General features: G+C 41.2%; 1 protein-coding gene across 6 annotated transcripts in view; it reads right to left on the reverse strand.

Moving 5' to 3' along the window:
• HAO1 (hydroxyacid oxidase 1) overlaps window positions 1-24,911 on the reverse strand; it is a 97,029-nt gene that overhangs the window by 39,984 nt on the left and 32,134 nt on the right. For 4 of the 6 annotated variants that reach the window (XR_009762116.1, XR_009762118.1, XR_009762115.1 and 1 more), the window contains exon 6: window positions 21,879-22,037. Coding sequence is in view for 2 of the 6 variants with exons in the window: in XM_061622526.1 (XP_061478510.1) it covers window positions 1,640-1,801; window positions 21,879-22,037 (321 nt within the window). In the remaining 4 variants the exon portion in view is untranslated. Of the gene's footprint in view, window positions 1-1,596; window positions 1,802-15,851; window positions 16,517-17,432; window positions 17,503-21,878; window positions 22,038-24,911 lie in introns of those variants that run through there. The other 2 variants (XM_061622527.1, XM_061622526.1) reach the window with 2 other exon arrangements.

Here is a 24,911-nt window from a genome sequence, read left to right on the forward strand (position 1 = left end):
CATGACTTCAGAAGCCAACATTCCCTGTGCTCCCAGTATTTGATTTCAGGCTGAAAGCCATTCAAGGACGCCAAAACAAGCAGAGCCATTCCTGCCTATTTCCTCAGGTTTGCTTCATCTCAGAGTCTCTTGCATATCCAACAGGACCCCCCCCCAAAAGCCACACTGCTTCATTTATCAAAAGGGAATTACTCAAGCCCCAGTTTATTAACGTTCAGAAGTTCCCAGTTAGACAGACAAGTTGCACACATAAGCAGCATTTAAAAAAAAATCCCTTCTGGTGATGTGGAAAAGGTAACATTAAATAATGCTTTGCAACAGAGTTCTTGTGTTTAGTTTGGCTTCAAGTGACAAAAAAATTTAACGGCTCAGTGCTAAGGGGTAAGGTGAAGGTCACCAAGGGACTGATGGATGGGACTGGGATGTTTGTACTGAAGACAGAAAACCCATCAACTAAAGACTCCTTCTGGCCTGTGTCCCACATATCACTAATACACTGGAAAGTGTTTTCAAGCAAAGAAAACTGGTGAGCTCATCCTGGAGTTTTCTGTCATGTGATTGAAAAGCTCTCCCGTATAGGCTAGCTCCAGAAGCTGCTCTTTGTTGGCAAGACCCATTTCCATCCAGCCCAAGAGTTTTGTCTTGTGTCTTGACCAGGGGTGGTGAACCTGTGGCCCAAAGGGCACGTCACACCCATCAAGGTGTTGGCAGTGGCCCGACAAAATTTACTGAGAGCACCCAATCCCCTGCAGCACCTCTTCTCCCTCTCTTATGCTGCCACTGCAAGCAGATCAGAATACTCAGGGGAAAGAAAGGAACACTCTTTCTGGTTTCCAAAGGGCTCCAACCTCCTTGCGATGATGGCAGGAAAAAGGAGAAGCCAGGTCAGCAGGGTAGACTGGAACATCTCTGGACAATGTGGAGGAGCAAAATGTTGTCTCTGAAGAGCAACATGTGTTCTTTTTCCTTACCATAACTACATGATGCTCAGTGAGTCCTCACCTCCCAAGCCTGCACAGCAAGGGGGAACAAACTCTTTCTCTCCACTCTTCTCTGAAGATGACTGAAGATTAGAGTTTTTACTGAGTGATGGCCCCCCGGCTCTCCTAGAAGGGCACTATGCGAAGGTCCCTTACATAGATCGTCACTGCCCATGTGGAGAGGGAGTGGTTGAAAATAATATCCATGTCTTGCTTTACTGTTCGTTCTATAACGTTATTCAACAACAATTCATTTTACCTTTAATCAGAACATAAACCATGGATAGCTTTGGATCACTACCTTCTGGAAGATCACTCTCCAAAAATATCACTCTCAATAGCAAAATTCTCTGCAGCAGCTATACTTCTTAGATCTAATATTATGAAAAACTCACAAAATATACCCAGACTTTGATAATAATAATACTTCTAAATAAATTTTAGAATAGTGTATATTCTGATACTGAACCCAATCTAGAATTTGAAGAACTAACAAGTTATTCTTGACCAATGTATTTTTTTAATATGATTTTAATGTTTGTACTGTTTTTATCTATGCTTGGCCAATGGGCTGTAACAATAAATTACTTACTTACTACTGAGTGATGGCCTTGTTTCCGCTGAGTGATGGCTGCACTCATTATTTCCAAAACAGGTTGTCATCTTTGTTCATCTGCAATTCCACCCATCTTCATTTTTTCTACTACCATTTTTTCCAGAATCAAACTTCTAGTTGCGGGGTCCCAACATGATGCCTGTTGGAACCATGGCATCCTCATACATACATCCCCTTCGGTGCCTACCAAGGTCCCCTGCCCCACCTAGGAAAGGAAGGACCTGTCAGTTTTGGTTCTCTCCGTTTCTTAAATCTTAAATCTGGTTCTCCACACTTCTGCACAATTTGCAATAGTAATCCTCCTGAAAATTCTCCAGCATTTTAGTGAGAATTTCTCCTACTAAACACATTTTTGTATGCAGTTTTGACTGATGTACACATATTTGTGCAAGCAATATCTCCTAATATAATGCATTTTGTATGTTATATTCATTTTTATACACACTTCAAAATATGTCTTTTTGCAAACATTGTTTAGCTGGAGAACTGCATCACAAAATTCAGATAAACACAAATTTCGAAGGATGGCTATGTTTCTGTTCTCAAGTTGCTTTGCAAAGTGCGGGTTTGATAAATTCGGCTTGAAATGCAAACAGGATCTATTTACTCTCCCAGTCTTAGCCCCACCCATTATCTCTGAAAGGCTTTTTCAGTCATAACTTAACAAGCATTTTCCCCTCTGTCATTTGGATTCTTTTCCTACGTAAAGAGTTCTTCATGTATCTTTGTTAAATATGTCATTTGCCATTATTTGTTGGATGACTATTAATATAAAACAAACACTAATCTAAATTGTCATACTTGTTTGAGCTTTAAGATATTGGGAGATCAACTGTGATCCAAATTTGAGTGCATTTTCTGCTTGAACAACCCATTAAAAACCAGACTCCTACAGTAATGCTGTGAGGTCTGAGGGCTTAATTTCTTTTTTTTTCTTTTTTCTTTTTTCTTTAAAGAACTCTGATCTTAGGGTCAGTTCTCTGGGACAAGGAAATGGGAGCTCTTTCCCAGAGCTCTTTCACTCCAACCACATCATAACCAAATTAGTGTACCAGTCCTCCAGGTTAGAAGTCAGAGGAACACTGTCCCAAACTTCTAGGATATTCCTCCCAACAATGATGACCTATAAGCTGTTGCAAAACTTTGTAATTCCCACTTAATTATCAGAGCGTTTAACCGGCTGAAGTTAGTAAACACTTTTTTTAAAATCTCCATTAACCTTCACCTTGGTTATCAGTCATAGAAGCCATTCTTAATGTGGAGGGGCGCAAAATCATAGAAAGGCAATCAACTCTGGGCTTTAAAAAAACATGGGGCAACAAACTTATGCACTCAACCCTAGCAATAATTTTCAAATTGTTCTCATGGGGCACAAGTCATTCTTTCTCCATCTGCTGCTTAGCCAGAACATACGGCAACCTTCCTGAAGCTGGATGGGCTGAGTGCTAGAAGTCCCTCTGGCTAAATTTTAGAATGAGATCCTGTCCCAAGCACATAAACACATGGCATAGCGATCCAATCTGAATTTATATTATCTAAAATAAACACTTTCTGATGTTTTCTGTAACTGACATGCAATAAAGTCCACATTGCAGCAAATACCATAAGTGCAGTAAACAATAGAAATTACACTTCATTACACACTGAGAAACATTTGCTTAGCCTTTGTACACACACAACTTAGTTGCCATGCAACTCTCTGCATCCCACAGTAAACAAAGCATAGAATTTTACAAACCAAGACAAGCATTTGGCTGCATCCACCTTTCTAGATCATGCCCCAGCTTGACTTCCATTTCTATTCCATCATCATTTAGCATCAAGGACTTCTTAAAACTGTTGGCAAACTGCTACAATACCCTCTGGTGGGAAGATGTTCAAGTCAGGAATTAACCTCAAAGAGGAGTTTTACTCTCTGAGGACTCAACCACAGTTCGGCAGGTGCACTGGTTACAAATAGGGTTGCCAGGTCGGAACCATCCAAAAACCTGAGAAAATGGGGACGGGCCCTAGTGACATCACGGGGCGGGCCCTAATGATGTCATTAAATGTGATACATTGTATCAACCACAGTTGCTTGGAGCATACCATTCAAAAAAAATTCTCTGATCAGAGATTAAAATAGAAATCTTACCTAAAATCGGGTGTTCCTAGGTCCATCTGAAGTGACAAGGTCATTCTTTCTCACAAGCTTAGGGTGATGCAAAATGGAAATGGACTGCCTTCAAGTTGATCCCAGATAGGGTCTTCATGGTAAGCAGTATTCAGACAGAGGTGGTTTACTATTGCCTTCCTCTGAGTCTGAGAGGCAGTGACTGGCCCAAGGTCACCCAGGGAGCCTTCATGGCTGTGTGAGGATTCGAACCGTGGTCTGCCAGGTCACAGTTCAATGCCTTTAGGGAACATTTAATCTCGCTTACTTGCTTCTGGCAAGAAGGGTTTACGTGCCCTCAGGCCAGGCCATTATTGGAAGAAAGGAGCTTAGTGTTGCAGAGATGTTAGATGGGAGCACAGATGGATGCCCCTGAAGGCAGCAACTGTAAACATGCTTATTAAGGAACTAAGCCCCATAGAACTCAATAGGACTTACTTCTGAGTAGATATGGTTGCAGCCATGTTAAGGACAAGGGAGGGCATTCTAGGCAAGCAGTTGGCAACTGCCTGTCAGCATTGTGCTGTTGCTAAGACTTGACTGGGGATCATCCACAAAGTTATCCATAAGGCACTGCAACTTTATGTGTTGGCTGGCTACTGCAGTGGGTGTCCCCTAATATTTATGGCCATACAAGCAGGGTGAGTGTAGGCAGCAATTGCCTTTCTACTTTACGAGGCCTTATATAGGACCGACAGGCAGCAGGAGGGAGGGGAGGACCAGAAAAAGAAAAAAATAAAAATAAAGGAAGAGAGCGCCTCCTCCTAAGCAATAAGCATGTGCACTGTGCAGAGCGCCTGCCTCCGTTTCCCCCCGAAGCCGCCCCACCCAGCCTCGACGCCAGGGCCTTCTGGGCCAGGCAACCTTGGTGATCTCTGGGCCGCTTCAGCCCCAGCACCTCTATGCCCTCCCCCCCCCGAGAAAAATCAACTCATTTGAAATGTGGTGTTGAAGGAGAGCTTTGCGGATACCATGGTCTGCAAAACAGACAAATAATTGGGTGTCAGAACAAATTAAACCAGAACAATCACTAGAAGCTAAAATGATGAAACTGAGGTTATCATACTTTGGACACATAATGAGAAGACAGGATTCACTAGAAAAGATAATAATGCTGGGAAAAACAGAAGGAAGTAGAAAAAGAGGAAGGCCAAACAAGAGATGGATTGATTCCATAAAGGAAGCCACAGACCTGAACTTACAAGATCTGAACAGGATGGTTCATGACAGATGCTCTTGGAGGTCACTGATTCGTAGGGTCGCCATAAGTCATAATCGACTTGACGGCACATAACAACAACAAATAGCTCCCAAATAGCTCCCAAACGTGTCCCTTGCTTCTGATTGCATGGGACAAGAGAGTATGTGACCTATAGCTGTTCATTCACACAATATGCCACCATGGTTTAGCATTACATCTGAACATAACTACTCTGTCTTCAACAGCAGCCAAACAAATTACTTCAAATGCCCATAAGCAAATCAGGATGTGCCAACCAGAGGTATACAGCCTCTGAATGTAGATTCCATTTAGCTATCATGTGCTTGATACACATAATCCTTCATAGATGCATCTTTTTTTTTTAAGCCATCCAAATTAGTGGCCATCCAGCCCTGAATTCCTTAACTTGATTGGATGTTGTACAAAAAGACACTTTATTTTCTTTCTACTTCTAACCAGAGATGTAGTCATCCAGGGTTGTGGGGGGGTCATAGACCCCTTACTTTTTTGGGCTATGAGAGAACTAGAAAAGGTCCTCAAATGCAAAGATGTATCACTGAACACTAAAGTCAGGATCATTCATACCATGGTATTCCCGATCTCTACATATGGATGTGAAAGTTGGACAGTAAAAAAAGCGAGTAAGAGAAAAATCAACTCATTTGAAATGTGGTGTTAAAGGAGAGCTTCGTAGATACCATGGACTGCAAAAAAGACAAATAATTGGGTGTGAGAACAAATTAAACCCGAACTGTCATTAGAAGCTAAAATGATGAAACTGAAGTTATCATACTTTGGACACATCATGAGAAGACATGAGTCACTTGAAAAGACAATAAAGCTGGGAAAAACAGAAGGAAGTAGAAGAAGATGAAGGCCAAACAAGAGATGGATTGATTCCATAAAGGAAGCCACAGACCTGAACTTACAAGATCTGAACAGGGTGGTTCATGACAGATGCTATTTTGTGCTTGCAGTACAGAACACTTCAAACAGGCTTTTGAGGTGGATTAGGTTTTATTATTATTGGTTGAGATTTTAATATTTTAATGTAACTATATGTTTTAATTTTGTATGTCGCCCAGAGTGGCTGGATTGCCAGCCAGATGGGCGACTAATAAATTTAATAAACAAACAAACAAACAAATATAGCTGTTGGTTATACAAGGGATGTGTGTGTGGTTCATTGTATGAGACTTATAGGAAAATGTATGAGGCACAAGGGGAGCCTGATTTTTCTGTATTCCTAAAACTAGATTAGCATGATAGCATCCGGCACTTTTGATACTACTCTCTCTAGTACTATATATAAAAACGACTTGTTAAGCAGTTTTGTGCCAGCTCCTGAATCTTTTTCAAGTCCATTTCATATGACATTTTGCACAACTCAGCCCTGGTTTGGAGGACAAAACTTTTTGGGTTCTTCCACAGTAGGGATCCATCCTGTTTGTTTCCAGCTCCTGCCTGCATCATGTTCTAATCCTTATTTCTTTGCTGGTGGAGGATGTCAGAGTAATATTCAACAGCTCTGCAGAGTTCCTGCCTTATACTTGGCAGAGACTGTAACTGTTTTTGTAATATGTTTGCTGGAGATTTGGTTTTTTTTTTACTTTTTATAGTTTCTTGAAACTCATAAAGTTCTTAATAGCCACAAGAATTGACTACAAGAGCATCCCTTGGGCAGTTCTTAGCTAACTGTGTAAACTCTAAATATGCAACATCTGCCCAACGCCCCCCCTCTCTCTCTCCTCTCTCTCTCTCTGTCTCTCCTCTCTCTCTCTCTCCTCTCTCTCTCTCTCTGTGTGTGCGCAAGGCCCTGTTTACCCCGGCAACGACTGCCCTCTGCGCAACAACCACCGAGCGAGGACCTTCCTACCAACGACCCGAGCCGGCCTCTAACCGAGAGGCCTTCTTACCCCGGAACCGATTCCTCAGTCCCATCACGGCCGCTCCCGCCCATCGGCGCCCACACCATGACGGCTGAGGCAGACGCCCGGCGCTGCTGCTGGGGGGAGCCCTGCAGGAGCGCCGACACAACCAAGGCGCCCATGTCATCACAGATGCGGGTGGGAAGGTGGCCAGCCACAGCGTTCACGCATGCGTGTGTCAATCACGCATGCATGGCTGAGGGGGCCAATCAAAAGCCGGAGATCCACCTGTTTAAATAAAGTATAGCCGGAGGCCGGAGATGGCCCCCTTTTCCCTGAGACTCCGGCAGAAAACCGGAGACCTGGCAACCCTAGTTACAAATGCCATTCCTCACGTGCTCAGTCATTACCTGATTCTGTGGCCTTGTTCCTCATTGAGATGGTCAACCTGCTTCTCCACTTCAGACACCAGGTGGGGACTCACATAACTGAACAGTCCTCCACACAAATGATTCTTTCCACATAAACAAACTAGCACACACAGGAGGAGGACTCCAGCTTAGCTTTCTGCCTAGTGTTCTATGTACAGGGCCTCTCTCTGTCTCTCTCTCTGTCTCTCTGTCTCTCTCTGTGTGTGTGTGTGTGTGTGTGTGTGTGTGTCTGGGCATTCAGTTATGTAAGCACCCATTTGCAGTCTGAAGTGGTACAGCCCAGACACAGTTTTATCATCTGAGGGAGAATGAAGGACTATTTCAAGAGGAGCAGAGTGCACTACTGTAACTTGCCCAGTCATTCGTCAAAACAATTCTGCAAGGCCAATCACCATTCTCATTTTTCCCACTGACAGACAGGAAATGTTCCTTCTAAACAAGGGCAGGCGAGCCTTACAGGACAGTGGATATAACACAGAGGTGTTTTTGCACAGGCAGCCAGAAGGCTTCAGAGGCCAGTCCTAAAAAGCATTGCAGACAGTGAGACCTGCCTGCCTGAGAAGTTAAACTTGCATTTGAGAGGATGAGAGAGAGTAAGGCTGCAAGCACACTAGTTGCCTACGGCAAAGCATTTCCTTTGACCACACCTGGAGGGGCAATGGGTTGATCTGCCGATCAATTGAGAAATCTGTTTGAAGCTGAACGGCATCGGACCGCAATACCTGATGGAGCGCCTCTCTCGCTATGTACCTACCCTTTCACTACGCTCGACGTCGAAGGCCCTTCTCCGGGTTCCAACCCATAAAGAGGCCCGGAGATCAACAACTAGATCTAGGGCCTTCTCGGTGGTGGCCCCCGAACTATGGAATGCCCTCCCAGACGAGATACGCCTGGCGCCTTCTCTGTTATCTTTTCGGCGCCAGGTAAAAACTTACCTTTTCGCCCAGGCTTTTTAAATTTTGTAAATTTTTAAATATTTTAATTTAACATTTTAAACTTAATATGATCTTAATTTAAATCTCAATGGCAATTTTATTAATGTTTTATAATTGTACTATATATATATATTTTTTTCCACACTTGCTCATATTTTAATTGTGATTTTATTTGTTGTACACCGCCCTGAGAGCTTTCTGCTATAGGGCGGTCTAGAAATGTAATTAAATAAATAAATAAATAAATTTTAAAAAAGTGCACTGGAACTGATCCCACCAGGTTTTACAGGAAAAGTGGGTGGGGTTTGTGTCCCTGTTTTCAAAAAGGAGAGGTGGAGACACACTGGAACAGACAGAACAGTAAGTGTGTCTCTACTCTTAAGAAAGAAACTTATGAAAAGCCTGCCTGTTCTAGGATGCAGAAGACACATCTCACATGAAAGCAGATGGCAAATTATGGCAGAAAGGAACAGTGTCTTCTCTTTTTTGGGTTGACAGCAACTGTGGATGGCAACCTGGCCAGTGTTTGTCCTTCAGGTAGGCAGTGTCAGCATGAGCTCACTATGGGATATCTCTCCTTCAGGGAGGCAGCATCAGCATGAAGCCACTATGAGCAGTATCTTGCAAAGTTTTTTTCTCTCTCATTCCTAAAAGTCAGCAAACCATCGCTGAGGTTCCCTGAATATCTTTTCCCACTCCCATGGACCCCAGAACGGGGGGAGCAGGGGGGCTCAAGCCCCCCCAAGACTACACTTGGGTGGGCTGAGCCCCCCCTGAAATGACCAGGCAAAATTGATAGTGGTACAGCGGTGTTCTTAAGTTCTGGCAAAAAATGAATTGTTTCCTGCACCGCCACTACAAAGAGGTGTTCAGAGCATGAGAATCCCTTCTGTAATCTATGGCGACCACACCAGGAATGCTAACAGATTACTGTGTTTATTTTGTTCTGTTTTCATCAAGATCTTTGCTTGGCAGCCATCTTAGGAACAGTTCCAGCCAACAAACTGGAGCATGCTCAGTCTCCCTTTGCTATAGTGATATATCTGCCCTTTGGCCACTAGGTGGCAACACACTTAAACTACTCAGAATACTACACCTTCCCCCAGTTGCCTAGAGATCTGTGCTGGGGCATTTGCGTTTCTTCCCCCCAGGTTTCTGTCCCATTATTTTGGGTGTATTTTGTTCATAAAAGGGGCTCACACACCTTAGAAAGGAACATTTTCTCTTTAAAAGTACTTTAATTGTGATAACAGAGGGACTGCTTCTTGGAGCTGGGAGAACTCAGGGAGGAGAGCTTTGCAGCAGCCATTTTTAATCTGTATGTTGGAGCCCTACTGAAGATTAAGAACAAGGGCCTGCAACACAGTGACTCAGAATCGTTCCTAAGTGAGTATAATGTTTTACAAATATCAGATTGAACTAAATACTGCTCATATACTACTGCTGAAATTGTAATAAAGTATCAAATATACAGGATTCTCAAATTTTCAAACAGTCTAACATAAGCAGGTTCACTAACTTAATGCAATTAGTTTCGTAAATAGAGATTGTAGCTTATACTACAGTTACATTGACAAGGGTTGAGAAATGTCATTAAAAAGTTTTGTTCTCAACTCAGACATTGTGTGAACCCCTAAGTAGTTTAGCTGACCTGCATAGAAAACAAATCCTGCTTAGCATCAAAAGAGATTTTAGGTTATAGTTGTGGCATGAATAAATAAGGGATGCAAAAATAAGCTATGCAGCCCAATTTGTATGTGTGTTTACACAGAAGTCCATCAAGTTATGAGATTTGTTGTTGTTATGTTTCTCCAAGTCAACTACGACTTATGGCGACCCTATGAATCAATGACCTCCAAGAGCATCTGTCATTATGAGATATACTCCAAGGTAAATGTACATCGGAAGCAGCTGTTTAAGCCACAATTCCCAACACAGAGTTCCTATTGGGGAGAAATTTCCCCAGTATGTTCAGGAATTCTGTAGAAATTTACAGAAATTCATTTTTTGTTGTAGAGCCACAATGACAGCATGGCTTCTTTGCAGCATGCACTGATTTTTCAATACACACACAAATAGAAATAATAAATGGTTGCTTTTTCTGATTACTTGCAGGACAATGTCCAAAAAAAGGTCATTGCTTGATGCCTGGCTGCTACCATCAAAGAAAACAACTTCTGCCTCAGAAGAATTGCCTAAAGACACATATCAATTCAGCAAGCTGAATGAAGATGATCAACTCCTTGAGGTTGAACCTCAAGAAAGATGGACCACCATATTTGTCCACCAGATTTGTGCCATCCTATAAATTTCCAAAAAGTAAGGGTAATAGGTCAGCTGAAATGGTTTGAGAAGTTCACCTGGCTTCATTATGATGCGGATCATGATGTAGTTCTTTGCCATGATTGCAGCAGAGCATTTACAGAGAAGGATTCTTCAAATGTAGAAGTGAGTTTTATTCTAAAAGGTTTCTCAAATGGGAAACATGCTGTTGAAAAATTCCCGTCTCATGAAAAGAGCATTTACCACATGGATTCTGTGAGATACCATCTAACAAAAGAGAAAGGTATGAACATTGTTACGCTCCTTATAAAGCATTTTTTATTTATTTATTTATTTATTGTACTTTTAGACCGCCCAATAGCGAAAAGCTCTCAGGGCGGTGTACAGCAGAATTTGAGCAAGCAACAGCAAGAGGCTCGAGAAGCACTACGTGCCATCATTAGTTCTGTGCGTTATCTCTGCTGCACAGGTCAAGCATTGCAGGGGTGCACCAAAGAAGATGGTAACTTGGTTTTAGCCATTTTTAGATGATGTTTAATTGTTTTAATGCTGTAATGAGTTTAATTCTATTTTAAATGTAGATTTTTATATGTTCAAATTATATGTATCCATTTTTAGTTGTAAGCCACCCTGAGTTCCAGTTTTGGAAAAAGGGCGGGGTATAAATAATGACAATAATAATAACAACAACAACAACAACAACAACTTGATTGACCTTTTGGAGGAATGCTCAGACGATGTACCTGCCCTTAAAAGATGGCTGACAAGAAGAGATAATAATAAACAATCAGATAGCTCATTGAGCTTACATCTCCTAATGTTTTAAGCATGAAGTTGGAATGAGTTGCTTAATACAATTCGGACTTTCTAGCCAACTAGATGAGGCTCATGTCTACATGAGATCACTCAAGTAGTTCCAGCACTGAATCTACACCCCTGTGCGCATGGGCAGTATCTAGACAGGAGACTGCTTGGGAATGATTTGTATGGAATGTTAATGGTTTCTGGATACTAATTTTCTGTAATAGATTTTATTCTTTACTATTATTAATTGTCATCATCATTTTTATTAATAATTATTTTTAAAAGGGAAGTGGGGGAAATCAAAATCTCTTTTGGTTGCCCAGGAAGCTTTCTGTTGACATGTTATTAAAGAAATTAATATTTAATATTAGCTAAGCAATGGGGTTTTTTTTACTTCTTCACTTTAAAAGGGAAATGTCTTGGTTTAAATAGGCCTCGGAACTGCCTCAGGGATAACAAATATGTAGTTCCTAAGGTGGTGTCTTGCATACTGCGCTCTGATACAGTTGTTAACAATAACGGACCTGGAAGAATCTGAAGGTTGCCGTGCTAGACAAGAATAGCGAATAATCAGAATTTGAAATTCAAGAGCAATACCCTATGTTGCTGTAATGTTTTTCAACCTAAGGGCCACATTCCTTCGTGGGAAACCTTTAGGGGGGGCACACGCAGGGCCAGTTTCAAAAGATGGTCAGGTTGGGCACTGGCCCAAGGGCCCCGCAGCTCTAGGAGCCCCTGAGGGGCCCTCCGCTCCCCTTCCATGATCCCGCGGATCGCAAGATGACCTTCCAAGCCACCCGCCATCCCCCGTGCTTCACCTACCTTTCTTTGCTGTTCACACACAGTTGCCATCAATAAAGATGGCAGCCGAGGTTTCTGTAAGCGACTGAAGCCTCTGCCGCCATCTTGGTGAAGCGCTGGGGATGGCGGGGGATGGCAGGCGGTTCGGAAGCTCGTTTTGCGATCCACGGGATCGCGGAAGGGAAGCAGAGGGGCCCGGGGCAGGCTAATGCCCAAGCGCCCCTGCATTCCTGGAGCCGGCCCTGGGCACATGCAAATGGTGGGCATGGCCAGAAGTAAATATGAATGTGGTCAGTGGCAAAAAGGGGGACAGGGCCTGAGGCAAAAGTGGAGCAATGTATCTAACTGAATGCAGTGGCCAGACTGCTAACGGGGACCAGACGGTTCAACCATATAACACCGATTCTGGCCCGCCTGCACTGGCTGCCTACCTGTTTCTGGGCCCGGTTCAAAGTGCTGGTCTTGACCTACAAAGCCCTATACGGCACAGGACCACAATACCTGTTGGAACGCCTCCCCCGTTATGAACCTGCCCGTACACTATGCTCATCATCAAAGACCCTCCTCTGAGTTGCTACTCATAGGGAAGCTCGGAGGGTGGCAACGCGGAAAAGGGTTTTTTTGTGGTGGTCCCTGAACTGTGGAACAATCTCCCAGAGGAGATACGCCTGGCACCATCGTTACTATCTTTCTGGTGCCAGGTTAAAACTCTTCTCTTCACCCAGGCTTTTCAACATGTTTAGTATGCACTGATATTTTTTTTTTAACATTTTAAACTTTTAATGTGTTTTTATATTGCTACACGTTTATTGTATTTTTGATGTTTCTTGTCTTGTGAACCGCCCAGAGAGCTTCGGCTATGGGGCGGTCTATAAGTTTAATGAAATAAATAAACTGTCATCTTTGTACTGTAAGCTACATTTTCCAGCCATGCAAGTCATAGGTTGCAAAAGTTCTGTGCACAGACATAATTCTCTTTTTCTCCCTGTCTCTCCTCCATTCAGACAAGCAAGATGCATTGTTATAGTTCAAGGACACATTCCAGCCAAGAGAGTGCAGAAGAGGGCCAATGCGGAATAGGGTTGCCAGGTCAGAAGCATCCCAGACCCTGAGATTAAGCATCAACCACAGTTGCTTGGAGCATACCAGTCAAACAAAAAGTTTCTCTGATTGGAAATTAAGAGAAATCTTAGCTAAATGAGGGTGTTCCCAGGTCCAGCTGAACTGATGGGATCATCCTTCTCACCTGCTTAGAGAACCTGGGTAAAGAACATTTAATCTAACCTACTTGCTTCTGGCAAGTAGGGTTTAAGTGCCCTCAGGCCAGGCCAGTCACCAGAAGGCCATTGTAGGAAGAAAGGAGCCTAGTGTTATGGAGATGTTAGATGGGGGCACTCAGGAGTAAAGATGGATGCCTCTGAAGGCTGCAATTCTAAACACACTTACTAAGGGACTAAGCCCCATAGAACTCTATAGGCCTTACTTCTGAGTAGATATTGTTAAGATTGTGCTGTTGGTAAGGCTTGACTAGGGGTCCTCTGCAACAATATCCATATCAAAACAGGGTTGGCAACCCACTGCCTGGAACCCCCTGCCTGCCTTGTAACATAACTGCTTCAAAATTCTTTACAAACTTGACCCTTCACTGCAGAGAGAGGTTTGAGAACTGAGTAAGAGTTAAGAAGATTATCTACTTTTTCCTGCCTACTCTGTGGGCTGCTATAAACTCACTTTGACAGCCACACTAATTCCAGTGAGTAATAATTGACAGAGAGAAAACACACATGGTTTGGTCTACCTTCACAGGCAGTAGATTAGGAACAGCAGCAGTGGAAGCCACACTTTCCAATATGTGAATTCTCTTTTACCATTATTGGGCAAGAAACAAACTATGCAAATAACAAGGTGCATCATCAGTGGGTTTAAGGCGGTTGAGTTGACCACATGGAACCATTGTTGTTTCTTCTAAGGATGTAAGGGAGTAAGGTCAGAGGTAAATGAAATGCAAATAGAAAAAGAAAAACAATACAGTGATGATTTCCTAAATGCAATACCATTCCAACCACAACAAGATTCCTGCGAGTAAGGCAGACAACTCAGCATCCCACAACCAGTCAGGATTCATAACCAAAACTAAAAAACCCTGGCAGCCAGTCAGCCAAGATCACAGAAAACCCCATGCAGCACAACCTGACCCAGGGGCTGCAGTCAGTGCAGAATGCTGCGGCACAATTGCTGACATGAATGAGACCATATCAGCACATAATACCTCTGCTCTGAAATTGGCACCGGGTGCCAATTTGCTACCAGGCCAAATTCAAAGTGTGCTTTCTATGTTACATGTTCCACATAGTACTTGTTCTGCTATTGTAAGAAATCAATCCTTTAGTGTGGCAGTGCCTACACTTTGGAACTCCCTACCTATTTACATTAGGCTTCACTGTACTCATTTTGCATCTGCTAAAAACGTTTTTGTTTAGGCAAGCCTACCCAGGTGTGTAGAAGCTATTGTGGTTTTTTATCTGTTTTTAACTAATTGTTGGTTTTATTATTGTGAATGTTTTTAAATACCTGTCTTTAACTGTTTTTGCCAATAATTTTATTGTTTTAATTCCTTCTATAAACTGCTTTGAGGGTTTTTTTCCCCTCAAACAAAGCGGTATATAAATGTTGTAAATAAAATACATAAATAAATTTTGGAGTCACTGTGGCCCAAGGGTCTCTTTCCTCTTTTAGGCACAAAGGAATCTTACACCATGTCAGGCCATTTGATACCATCTTCTTCAGTACTGATGACATGGACTAAAATTGGCTCTTCAGGATTATAGGCAATAGTCTCTTCCAGAAATGGAATTTTGGACCTTTGTGTGCAAAGCATGTGCCCTACCACTGAGCTACAGCCCCGTTGAGAAAAGAATCTTTTAAAATTGTTCTTTCCAATTCACTAATGAATGCACAGCATACTAGGGCAGATCCACACCATGCATTTCAAGCACATTCAACATACATTTGAAGCACATGAATCCCAACACATAATCATGGGAACTGTAGTTTGTTAAGGGTAGTGAAAACTATAACTGTGAAGGGGAAACCCAGGATTCTTTGGGGGACGTTATGTGCTTTAAATGTATTATGTGGATCTTAGTTACTTCATAAACTTTGTCTGCATATAAATCATTTTAATTAATTTTTAAAATGGAAATAAGCTATAAAGTTTACTGGGTGACCATGGGCTATGCACCATCTTTCAGCCTAATCTGCCCCTCAGGGAGAAAACAACAGAGGGGGACCATGGCCACCCCAAGGAAGAAGGAAATGTAGAGGAAATAATAATTTGGAAATAATAATTTACGGCCACAGTGTGAAATCAGATACATATCAAGATATAGTATGAAGAAATATTTATATAAACATGAATGTCAAAGATGTTTATACTTTACACAACCCATAAGGATATTTATAGTGCAATACTATGCATGTTTATTCAGAAGCAAGTCCCAATGTATTAAATGGGGCTTACTCAGACAGGGAAGCATGCGCAGGACTGTAATTCAGTGATAAGGAACTTCACTCACCCAACCCAAAATTCAGAATCATGCCACTTTAAGCTGCTTTGCCACTGTTTTATACTCATTTTTATAGTTATTGGATTTTAAATGGTTTTATTGCTTGTTGTGAGCTGCCTAGGTTTTCAACCCTACCTCACAGGGGTGTTGGAAATATTCCATATACACACACACTGGAGATGTAAAAAATACATACACCCCATATAATAGTTTATTGCCAAAACCAGTTAGCCACTGCAGAACATTTTTTTTAAAAAAAGTATTAGTCTCCTGACAAAAGCAGTGATACCTAAGTAAGCCCTGGCTAAAAAAAATAAAGGATTGGAGGGGAGAGAAAGATTTACAACATAATCCTTTTCTATGTTCACTCAAAAGTCCCATTGATTTTCAGCACAATCCTAACCGTGCTTACTCAAAAGTAAGTCCAACTGAATTCAGTAGGGTTAACTCCCAGGTGTGTGAAATTAGCATTGCAAAACAGGTTACGAATAAGACAAATAAAATGCCCTCTTCAACAGTCCAGTAAAATTTAAACTTAAATTTGACTCCTTAATTAGAAAAGTATAACACTGCAGCATGTACACTTTTTAAAGCTTCTGTTCAAAAATTAATTGAAAGACAAAATGTATAACATGCCATTTTTGCAAGTAATTAAAAAACCCTGCATGTACACTTTTATTATAATTATAACTAAAGTTTAAATTCACTGTGCAATTTCCATTCCCGACAGGAAAGACAAATAATTTGCAACCAATTAGACTAGCTTCAGCTGAGGCAGCAAACACAGCTAGATCTTGGAGGCAGCCCATTGATCTCTCCGTACCAATGTTCTGTCTATTGCTTCCACACTCTGACAGCCTAGAAAAGAAAAAAGAAAAAAAGTGGGGGCAACATAGTCCAAATTATTATCTGTCCCCAACAGCCACTCCAATAATTTTATTTGAAGAACTCCTATATTTGTTGAATCAGATCAGGAACAGACACCCCCCCCGATCCAAGACCCCCCCCATCTTCAAGAGATTAGATGCATTGTGACTACTAATCAGATCTTGTCAGTGGTGGCACCCTGTATGGAATGTTCCTTTCAAAGTGGTCCATTTGCCATTATCACATTGAACTTTCAGGTGCCAAGTAACATTTTATTTTTCTCTGCTTTGTCTCCAATGATGTTGATGCCAATGGGAGATACCAGTTTCAAAGGAGAGATTTCCCTTACGAACACAGCAAGGGAGAAAAGAGTTCAGTTCCCCATCCATGCCTATTGTTGTCTCAATAATTATCAACCCCATCCCACCCACCACCCACTCCCAACAGCTTAAAATCTTTTTAAAACCCTGTATGTTCAATGCAAAGACGCACTGAATGTCGCATCTAGTTTTGTGATCTTTGCTTGTAATGTACTTTGATTTTATTGTAGATGGTTTTTAAAACAACTTTTTTCTAAACCGCCTTGAAAATCTGTTATGAAGAAACGTCAGGGGATAAAAGTCTACCAAGGGAAAGGACCATAGCTCAGTGGCAGAATACATGCTTTGCATACAAAAGGTCCCAAGTTCAGTTTCTGGTCTCCCCAGTTAAAAAGATTAGGTAGCGGGTGATGAAAAAACTCTGCCCAAGAAACAGACCACAAAAATAGTCTGAGCAGTTTGTGAATATATGTAACATCCCATTGTGCAAACGCCTTATTTCCATATTATGGGTTGTCCCTCTTTAAGATGCATTGCAATATGACATATGAAAGGAGACAAGAATTCCAATATATTTTGCATCTTACCCGAAAGTGCCATTGCTAACTGGAACTCTTCTTTCAATATCTGAAGAACTTCCTTCACACCTTCTTCACCCTAATTAAGTTAACCATTACATAAACACAGATTTTGTGGTTCCAACTCTAAGCCAGGCTATGCCCTCAATGTGATGACAGAAGTATCTGTTTGTCCAGCAAACACCAACTTGACAAAGCTGGTTTTTCCAAATCCTGTCACTTGCAACTTCAATTCTACCATCTCTGATTTTGAAGGACTGATCCCCATCAATTCAATGTTCAGTTCCATATGGGCCAGTGAAGAGTAAGTCAGGTACTCACAAGGATGTTTAATAGATCCTGTTGTTCAGGGTGAAATAGCATCTCTTCTCCAATGCATATACCTAACAGCATGCACTTGCATCACTTACATGCTTTAGTTACCCTACAATTACAATGTTCTGACACATATAGGGCTCATCAATAGCATCCCTGTAGATCCACATTTTCCTCATTCAGTTTGTCCCCCAATTGGTTTGTACCAATAACAGATTTGCTAAACTGTGGTGTTTCCATGTGCATACTCTTGCGGGCATGTTGTTTTCTAATTAATTCAGTATTTTCTTGGTTCCCCTGTCTCTAGAGCCACCCTTCATCCTCTCATGAAGCAAACAAGCACAGGTAACACTTCCTCCCATGTTTAGTTTGTTAACATAACTCCCACCCTGACCCTAGGAAGTGCGTAAAGCAGAACTTTCTGTTGATTGAATTTACACACATGGGCAGACAGCATCTTTTCAATCACAGAGGTATTCGCCATTTTAACGTTAAAAGTGTATGCAGAATTCCTAGTGATGGTGCAAGTTCATCTAACTTGCTGCTCTCTGCCCTTTCCAACCTGTAAGAAATTTATAGTCAATATGTTTGGGCCAAGTTGTTCTGCCTTCTCCACCCCCATAACAGGGCATCAATGAAAATGGTGTTTTTGTTATAATTGTTTGTGCATAAAACAATATAAAGTTAATTTAATGCATATTTTAAAGGGTTCAGTTCTCTATAAATCTGTAAAATGAAGTTTAAGGAAGTCACACCCCTCCAAAATCCAAACTTGAAGGGGGAAACTAACGAAAGATAACAGCATTTTTATTTGCCAAATGGAGGTGCTTGCATGAAAAACTAACGCTGTGCATTATGTGTTGAAAATATCCATTTTTAATATGATCATAAAACATAGCCTCTTTTTTTTAAAAAAAAAAACCCTTTCGTTTGATAATAAAATAACGAATTCCAGCACCATCAGTGCCGAGCTGGAAGTGGAAGAAATCAGTAGTGGAAACACAAATGGCAAGTAAGAAACAAGAAGGCGGCATGAACTGAGGAAGGAGTTACAGCTGTGAACCGCAGAACCCTTTGTGGAAGCGGTTTATAATTGGTCCAACATTAGCATTAGTTTATGGGAATGGGTTTGAGGTTTTTTTAAAAAAGTTTTGGAAGGGGTATGTAGTAAGAGTTTGCGCAGGCCCCCAAATTCATCTTATATAATTATCTGTGCATTTTTTTAAAATTCCAATCTCTTTTTCAGGTAAGGATGGGGAGAAATTTTATTTGGTTTGCATTTAAAGCCAAATCTGTAAATTTGCACTTTCTGAAACAATATGAAAACTGAAAGACAGCCATCCTTAGAAATCCACACATCTGAATTTTGCAATGCAGTTCTCCAACCAATGTTTACAAAAATGCATATATTAGGCAAAAATGTGCATAAAAATTAACATATTAGTGAAAATTACAAAAATGCATTATATTAGAAGAAATCACTTGCAAATGAGTCAAAACTGCATACAAAAATTGCACTAAAATGCTGAAGAATTTTCATGAGGATTTTCTTTTTAAAAAATACAAATTGTTGCAAAAATATGGAGAACTCAATTTACGATTGGAAGAATGAGAAATGGAGATGAACCAGAAATGGCTGATCATTCCATATCTAGTTCTGGGTTCAGAGGCATGTTTCCCCATAGAGTATAATGGGAAATCTAAAACCACCTATCACTTTTTCCCCTTTTGGCAAAAGTGGGTGAAATTTACAGGATGTGGAACCTCTGGAGTAGATTTAGCCTGCCATATTGCAGAAAAATAGGTCCAGGAACTTTTTGTGTGGATCTTCACTTTTCTCCATGATAGTTTATGGGGAAGAACAGGGGTTTGTCTCCTTCTTACCTTAAAATAAATTAAAAGGTTGCCAAGCAGTCTGTATTATTGCTTATACATTTTTAAACTTTGCAACTTCACACCACCTTTTTTTCTGGTGGCTGTTTGTATCCCCCAATAGGTCTTACAGGCATCCTAACCCTTTCCAGTTCTCTGTCAGGTCTTATAATGTGCAGAGTTCTGAAGACCTCTTGGTTGTTGATGTTTTGGTAAACCAGAGTGTGACACTGAATTCTGTTTGTTTGACTGTTTGAATTAATAACATATTTTGTTCAATTAAGCTTTCTTTGCATAGTTAAAGTAAAAAGGAGTATTAGGCCTGTTTTGCTGTTTTGAATTCATAGTAGAAATGTATTGAGAATCACATTGCTTGTGCTAAAATGCTGACGGTTAATTTACTTGTGTGTGTGTAAAGAGAAATGCTAGTTTGCTGAATTGCAGAACCATTGTTTGTTTAAAGCTGTGTCTGCAAAATAGATAACTGTATTCTCACAGGCTTTTAGTTGCAAATGCACCTGTGCTGAAGAAAGTATCAGACTATGTTGCAGACTATGTTGCACATGTACAAGGCTAAGATGAACATAACAACATAACAAGTGTGAAAAACAACTTCTAAATATGGTTATGAGGAGGAAATGGGCATGGATTAATGATGTAGTTATGATGTAGATGTGATGAAATTGATGCATGAATAATTAGTAAAATAAAGCTTATAAAAAGGCCAGCACAGCAGAGTTTGTCAGAACTGGCTTGGCCCTTCTCCACGTGCACGTGTTGTTATTATTATTTTTTATTATTTATTAAATTTATATACCGCCCGACTAGCGATAGCTCTCTGGGCGGTGAACATAAAATAAATAAATATACTCTATCCTCCATCTTGTTTCGTTTGTTCTTGAACTCTATTGGGTGAGTATTTGGGAGCGAATCCTCAGCCACTAGGACCCTAAAAGGGACTAGGGCGTATTGTTTATAACAAGAGCAATGTAGGATTTTAAAAAAATATTAAATGTTTAAATTATATTTTTTAAAATCCTTCACTGCCATACTTTGAAAATAATCAAACTAGAGCTTTTCAGTCTTTTACAGGCAATGTTTTTTACAGCCTCACTTCTTGCTAAGCCCAAGGACCTAGAGAAACAGAGATATAAAGGAAATGCAGCACAGAAACAGAGTAAGGCAAGGCTAGGTGGGCCCCCTGATCCAAATCAGGAAAGTCTATTGACATTGTACTTCAGTTCAGGAGACCCACAAATCATTCCAATTTTTCAAATTATTCAGTCCAGACACAGACCCTATGCACACTCCAAGCATCTAGTAGGTAAATCACAAATACAATATATGTGTTGCTTTTGTGGCTGACATACCTAGGTTTTCCTCAGTTCTCATGGCACTAGAATAAAATATATGACTTATCAAGCAAACTTAAAATGGTCCTGTAGGTAACATCAATGCAAGGATGTGTACACAACCAGGCCCTTCATGCCGGAACTCAAGATAACTATGACATAGTAGGGAACTGGAGCTGCAGGGCAGTTGGTAGGCACAAAAAGTTTTTTCATGACATTTGACACATCAAAAGCATAAAAGTAACCAAGAAGAAAGTCAAACAAGCAGTAATCACCATCAATGAACAGGGAAACCTTTTTTCATAATTGTGACCAGCAGGGAAAGATTAATAAGTTGCTAGGCTCAGCATCATAATATACTTGTACTTTTACCTTGGGCTTGTTCACTAGATAATTATGCCACATTCTTGCAATGTTCAAATTTCAGCATAGGAGCTGCCACTTGAAGACAGACATGCATTGCAAAAGCCACCCGTTGCAATAAAGATTCACTTTTCAAACTGAACATCACATATTGCAATATGTCTCCTTTCAGCAAACACTTTGCTTTAAAAGGTGGGGAGAGGTCACACTGTGCATTATCCTATGCATTGCTTTCATTACAGGGACAATTGTCACTTTAAAAGGTTGTGAAGCTTTTTTTCCCCTTGCCTTTGTCCACTAGCACCCTAAAAAACCCAAAATGAGGTAGAGGGTTGAAAAGGGTGAAAGGTGTTACAAAATAGAGATCACTCTTTTGGCTTAGCTCCACACTAGTGCAGCATGATAAAACTGAACAGTTATATATAGTATGCAATGGATGCCCCAGCGGCTTCAAGAAAGTCTGAGTCTGAGTCAAGAATGAACGTGCTGATCTGCTTTTTCAGCAACCATTATCACCACTACAGTAGGTATTTGAACTCCAGTTTTACATTACCTTATAGGCCAATCCCCAGATTATAGGCCTTCCTACAAACACAGCTCTGGCTCCAAGGGCAAGGGCCTTGAGGACATCTGTGCCTTTTCTTATTCCACCATCTAGGAATACCTCAACCTTTCCTTCCACAGCTTCGATTATCTCAGGCAGGACCTCAATCTGCAAATGAAAAGTGGGGAGGGGAAACAGCCTATAAACATTTTTTAAATGCTAGGCCCAACGTTGATTTAAAAAAACAAACAAACTGGGAGTTGTTATTGTCACAGGTGAGTATTTAACTTAGGCAAGTTCAAATGTTAATTTAAAAACTAATAACCTAAAGCAGAGATGGGGAACCTATGGCTCTCCAGATGTTGTCAAACTACATCCCTCACCATGGTCTGTGCTGGCTGGGACTGATGGGAGATAAAGTCTAATAACCTCTGGAGGGCACCAGGCTCCCCCATCCCTGAATGAAAGCATCAGTTCTTGGCATTCATTCCAAAGAGATCTTTACATGAGCAGAAAGCACTTTTCTGCACATATTCTGGGAGATCGCCAATCTCTCCCTGGCTATGTCCCACTGTGCCACATCACAAAAAGGGGCAGAAAAGTTCAAGTGCATGCAATCCTTTGGGTTGTGGCTCATCTCCATAATACGTGGGACATCTTTTTGTGGAAAATCATGTCCCGGCATCACTCCTCTGGACCCAGTACAAGCTTTGAACTTGAGATTGATTAGTGTGCCTGCGCTTCTCTAATGTATCATTGTTTAAGTTCCTTGTGTTTTGGCTGACAGGTTTGTATTTGCAGGCAGTCATGCCAGTATGGCATGTATGCATATTAATTACATAAAAGAGTGACATACACTCTTGAGATCCGGCTCTCTGTGCCTGGGATCTAGTGTCATTTCATTTATGCACTCTAGGGATGAGAGGCTTAACTTACTTGTTCTGGGAACTGTAAATCCTAACAGCAGCATCCCTTAGATCTCAGTGTCCTAGTTGATTATGTGCTTTCTTCTCCCTCTTGCTACCAGTCAAATGCCACTCTTTGTTGGCTGCTCCTGCCTGTGCATAGGAAATGCCTGCAGGAACTAAGGAACTCTGGGACTTGTAGTGCTTGAGAGAGCATGTCACATAAGGTGCCACACATCTGTTTGTCTTTCAAACTCCAAGTTTCCTGAACAAGTTCTCTTTCTAGCCCTATTTGATCATCCTGCTTACTTACATGAAGGCAATTGTGTGAGGGAGCACAGGGATGTTAGCAAGCCTCACCCCCTGCAGTGTATCACTGTCCCCTCCTTTACTGTGATGCCTGGCTATCAGACATTACACCACGTTAAACCACATTTACAGCTCTCATGAATTGTTAAAAGTTCTGAAGCAGGGGGGCTCATGTACTCGTGGAAAATACTTGTGCATTTCAGAACACTAGGAGATTTAGGATTTTAAAATAATGTGGGCACCCTACATGAGTACAGGAAGTGCCCTACTTCACAAATTCACCTTCCAACTTGAAGAAGGTTGAAAACATGGCAAATGTGACATGCTGGAGGGGGTGGATCAGTGTGCTGCCCCTCCACTTCCTTGCATGGTTGTCTTTCTGCAAGTATTGTAATCAGAATGCCTAAATAATCCCTTTGTATTTTAGAGGAGGGCTGAGATCAGGTGTTCACTGTTCAGAATGTCACTTGTTCCATCTGAACTCTGCTCCCAGTTTGTTCCACTAAATTTTACAAGATCTTCCAAGATCTGGATACCCTCTATAGATACAAGGAAAGGTTTGCACAAACATGGTCTACAATTGAACCTAAATTTTCTTCCTTGCAACCAAGGTACATGGCATATTTTAAGATGTTTTAAAATATGTTTTTATGTTTTCTTTGCCACCCAGGGCTACTTCTGGGAGGAAGGGCAGGACATAAATTTAATAAATAAATAAATAAAATATTTCAGTCTTTTACACTCTATATAAATTTCATCCATTTCAGGAGTTATCTACCATATCGGTAGCATTTCACAGTCTGCATTTCCTCAAGCACCAGGAAATTTCAGAGGCAGCCATTACAGGATCAATTCCTTTGTGAGGCAAGAGTAGTAGAAATTTATGGTGTTTTTACAGTATAATTAGAAATAAATGAACTGAGCAGGCAGACACCCAAGCTAACCTAGTTCCTAAGCTTGCATTGGTCCCAAAATGTAACAGTACCTCTCCCACCAAACTGCTTTGTGACAGTCAGCTGGAAAAACTCATTTTTTTCTTGCACTCTCAGTTCCCATCACACACATACCCCACAATAAACACTGATGTCAGCTCGCAGGTAACTTGTATCCTATATGCCTAGCTGGCCCTGATTGCCCCTTAAATCAGCACTGTTAGCAGCCACACCAAGCAGAACATGTGGCTCATCATACAGCCTATAGTTTCTTCCTCAAGTACAGCCACTTGTTATCTTGTCTCACTACTGTCATGCCTCCTCCTATGAGGTCACAGGATGGGGAAGGGAGGGGCACAGAATGCTGGGAAAGAGCAAGAGGGGAGTTAGTTGGTGTTGGTTGGAGGGGAAACCGATGAGAAGGGGTTGAAGAGAGCCCCGAGGAAGGTGAGGAGAATGAGAATAGACAAGGTACCAAAAAACAGAGGAGGGAAGAACAGTTACCAAAACTGAAAAGAACTTTTTATGAGGGGGACTGAATGCTGTCCAGGTGAATCATGAGATGATGGGAGACAGGGCCTTCTCAGCTGGGGCACTTTGATGGTGGAACTCCCTTCCTGGAAAGCTTGTCCAACACCATCTCTAATCTCTTTCTGATAGCAAGTGGAACCCTTGTCTATTTCCCCAGGCCTTTTAAGCTGGTGTTTTATTTTTATTTTTTACGCTATCCTTTTTAAACTGCTACTGCAATTTCTTGTCATCATGATGTCTATTGCATGTTATGCTTGCTGTGGTGGGTTGACTATTAACATCGCACATTATTTTGAGAGTGAGGAACAGCAAATACATGTTTTAATATACCCAACTCGTGAGACACTACTGCTACATAAACAGCA

This window comes from Rhineura floridana, chromosome 4 (genome assembly GCF_030035675.1).
Source record: "Rhineura floridana isolate rRhiFlo1 chromosome 4, rRhiFlo1.hap2, whole genome shotgun sequence".
In the NCBI taxonomy this organism is placed as follows: domain Eukaryota; kingdom Metazoa; phylum Chordata; class Lepidosauria; order Squamata; family Rhineuridae; genus Rhineura; species Rhineura floridana.